This window comes from Salvelinus sp. IW2-2015, unplaced genomic scaffold (genome assembly GCF_002910315.2).
Source record: "Salvelinus sp. IW2-2015 unplaced genomic scaffold, ASM291031v2 Un_scaffold2768, whole genome shotgun sequence".
NCBI classification, from domain to species: domain Eukaryota; kingdom Metazoa; phylum Chordata; class Actinopteri; order Salmoniformes; family Salmonidae; genus Salvelinus; species Salvelinus sp. IW2-2015.
In genome coordinates, this window is record NW_019944070.1 from 205,128 (window position 1) to 208,853 (window position 3,726).

Sequence of the window (3,726 nt, forward strand, 5' to 3'; positions counted from 1 at the left end):
TACTGTACCTTAATTCACATTTGAACTCAAAAGTCGGATCTTAGTAGATGTTTTGACAGTATATTTCTACTGGGTTCCCCTCAGGGCGAAGAACTTAAAGAAAAGCAAAAGCTGTCTGAAAAATCTGCCACTTTATCTCTGGAGAAGATCCAGGAATTGGAGGTGAGTCTCTAAGAAATATTATCTTGATCACATGTCATTGTCATGCTGACAATTATTTGATTTTTTATTATTTTTTTCTTCTACATAGTGTTTAAATTGACTAAGCATTTTCTTTTTCTATCCAATAGAATATTGTGCAAGAGATGGAGAGACAAAATGAGCGCCTGGACGAGGAAAATAACTTACACGCCATATCCTTTGACAAAGAGCAGGCCAATACTGCGAAACATGAAGATATGGTGAGTAGTATTGAGCAATTTAGCTGTAATTAAAATGTTTCAGAACAACCAATTCTCTGACGTCGGTTCAATTATTTGAATTCCATTAAGTTAGTTTATTATGTGAGCTCAATGTGCCGTTTCTCTAGAGAGAAATCAAATCAAGCACATATTTCGGGACGTTGTAGTTTTCAACAGGAAAATAAATATTCCACATAGTTTAGTGCAGAAAATGTGGTAATTGACTAAAATGACCACAATTCATTGCACCTACAGCTGCATGGACTTGGGCGGGCAGACAGAGAGAAAGGGACAGCCTGCAAATGAGAGAGAGACACCCTAGAGAGCAGTTGCTTTTGTGATGTAGACAGCATAGGCAGCTACTATTAGCCAGCTACTATCCTAAATAGGATGGCTCGTTGATGAGGAAGAGAAAGATGGTTGTCATTATGCTTATCATTATCTTTGCCCATAGATGTCCGAAATGGACAAAACCATTGAGAAGTTGAAGCGCAGCAAGAAGAAAACCCAGGATGCACTCTCGAAGGTATAGGTCATATAAGTGAACATGCCCAATGAAAATATGTCAAATATATTAACATTGCAACAATCAAATGTAAAGTGTTTATTTCCTTTTAATTATCCTTATCATTAAATCTGTAGTCTACCATTCTGATGGATGAAGCCAAGCTCCACGAAGATGCCCGGAATGTCCAGGTCCAGGTTCTGGAGAAGGATATTGCCACCCTGAAGGAGGAGAACCTCTCGGTGAGTACCAATATGGAACAACGATTCACACTTTAARCCTCATGACATTGTGTAGGACTCATTGGCCATGCAGGGCCTGCATTGYACCGTCCTGATGACCTAATTTCCTTGTTACAGCTGCACCATGCTGCCAAGTTGTGGGAGGAGAAGCACAGGGAGACAAGCGAGCAGATCAAAGTCTACCAGAAGTCCCAGAAAGACCTGGAGGATTCCCTCCTTCAGAAGGACCACAACGTTGAGTTTTTTTTTACACGTTACGATATTGTTACACACATCAATTCCTGTTCACACCTTCTCAAATGCACSCTGATGACAAAGAAACATGTCACCTGTATTATGTTCCAAAAAAATACTTCTTGACTGATTCCAGGGGAAAAGTGTAATGTATCAATTGGTGGTTCTCAACCTCTCTGGCAGGTTCTATCTGACCTGCTAGGAGACCTGAGGCGCCTGCGAGACCTGAAAGGCTGGAGTTGTTGCTAACGGGGTAGCCTCTAACGGTAAGTCACCTGACCACCGTGTCCTAATCAGAGGAGGCTGGTGGGGGAGAGCTATAGGACGGCTCCTTTGTAATGGCGGAATGGAACCAAATACATGGAAACAGATGTGCTTGACTCCGTTCCATTTATGCCATTATAGTGAGCCAGTCCTTCTATAGCTCCTCCACCAGCCTTCTCTGATTAGGGATACTGTCATGTGATTTGTGTCATGTAGCAAAATTTGAAATTGTGTTTTTTTTTACATTGGATTAAAGTAGAGACTCGGAGCATCAAAATGGTATATCATACACTACAGTTGAGGAAACAAGGGGAAAGTAAATTTTGCTTTGAAAGTTGATAAACTTGTAACCCATACTGGAAGCTCTTCTTTGTCTATACCCATTCAGCCATTGTTCACACTATTGTTAGCTAGCTAACATATGCTTTATTGCAATGGGAAAACGACTTCTTGACCAAAAAGGTTGAAAGAGCACAACTATATCTGGAAATGGTTTCCCTTAGTTTGAAGATGTATTCAGGAGACAGGTGTTTTAACAACAGCCTTCTATGTGTTCTAATTTCGACTGCCTCTGCATATTTGCAATCAAACCACAGAATTTTCTCCATCTCCTTAGCTATCATCTCTGCTGTCCACCGGACAGTCCACTGATTTCAAAAACTTGGTCTCCTAAAAGTGGAGATATCTTTCAAAAAGCTGCTTAGAAAGGGTTACTAATACACATACTTGAGAAGCTCATGTTATAGACAGAAGCGCCTACATGGCAGACCTAATCCGAACTCGTTTCATGGCGCAGTCCAGCTCCTATTCCATTATCTCAGCCAATCATGGCTAGAGGGAAGGTTCCTTCCTTTTTCCGTGCTAAACTAACTCTGCTCATAGTTACCATTTCTTTATTGCGTATTTTACGGATGGCATACAGTATTTTGTTATAAGGCACATGGAATATACACGTACCAGAAGGCATTTGCCCCCAAAAACGCATTTTGATAGTTATACATCAAATGCCTCTCCTGATGAAGTCATTGACGCCGCGAATACCCTACTTTCCTGAAACGTGTCACTGTGTTTAAATTCATTGTTTCAGACAAGCAGACCATCATCCAAAAACCGCCATAAGCAAATGTATGGATTCTCTCGGGTAAGACTGAGTTCTTTCTTGAACGGACCCAGATCTTCTGTGTACCTGAAGGCAGCGGTAAAACTGTGCTCAGAGACCAAGAAGTGGTGTCAAACTCTTCCACTAACTGTTGAAGAACTTTCCACAGGTCCAGACCACTCTGTCTGTTGTAGGAAGAGCGCGATCGCTTGCATGACCAAGCTGCGCTGCTGCACTGATAGGAAGAGAAGATCCCCAGGAAAAGAGCTGAAGGGTTAGCCTGTCCGCAGCAACAGAATTTGATATGGCCAATCACGTGCCTTTTCTCTCTCAAGCCACTATCAACTGTGTTTTCACCACAGAGCAATTTCAGGAACTGGAGCATGACACCATGTTGTGGTGAAAAGTGGACAAGAACCACCTGGGAGATAGACCCAGTAACAGACCCTGCAAGCAGAGAATGACATCGATGACAGAGGGATAGGTACCAGCAGAAGGAGAACGCTTTGCAGCAGTAAGCTGGAATCAAGAAAGCAGTGCAGTTCATGTGTTAATACCATAGGTAGGGTTTGGTTCTCCATGGTTCCACAGCATGTAAAAAAATACATTTTCCTTGTCATCTTTCCACGCTAACTATCATTTACCTAGATGAGTCGTTGAGGTCTCTTCAAGATGGCATCTTTAAACTTATGTTCGATTTAAATTTGTGTCGCCCATTAACAGGCAAGGCATGAACGCACGGAGCGAAGGTTTGGAGCGCCCCAACGAGAAGAGGCCGGCTGACGGATGCAGGTAGTGTACGCAGGTCCGCTAGAAACGCAGGAAGGTCAAGCGTGAATGTAGGCAGCCCGCGCGGTTCAAGTAGAGATTACCAGGACGAAGCTGAACATGCAGACCGGAGAGTATCTTAATCCAAACGTTCGAGTCATGAGGGCAGGAGCAGAAAACAAATCTCACGAGAACTGGGGTTTGTAAGCAAAA

At 42.6% G+C, this 3,726-nt stretch overlaps 1 protein-coding gene across 1 annotated transcript; it reads left to right on the forward strand.

Annotated features, from left to right (window-relative positions):
- The first annotated feature begins 80 nt into the window (after window positions 1–80).
- On the forward strand, window positions 81–3,223 carry LOC112074701 (transport and Golgi organization protein 1 homolog). The gene is made up of 9 exons (XM_024141818.2): window positions 81–162; window positions 291–401; window positions 856–927; window positions 1,044–1,148; window positions 1,266–1,382; window positions 1,566–1,648; window positions 2,734–2,787; window positions 2,915–3,019; window positions 3,108–3,223. The coding sequence occupies exons 2-6, from the start codon at window positions 306–308 to the stop codon at window positions 1,629–1,631; spliced, it is 456 nt and encodes a 151-aa protein (XP_023997586.1). The 5' UTR covers window positions 81–162; window positions 291–305; the 3' UTR covers window positions 1,632–1,648; window positions 2,734–2,787; window positions 2,915–3,019; window positions 3,108–3,223.
- Window positions 3,224–3,726: the final 503 nt, after the last annotated feature.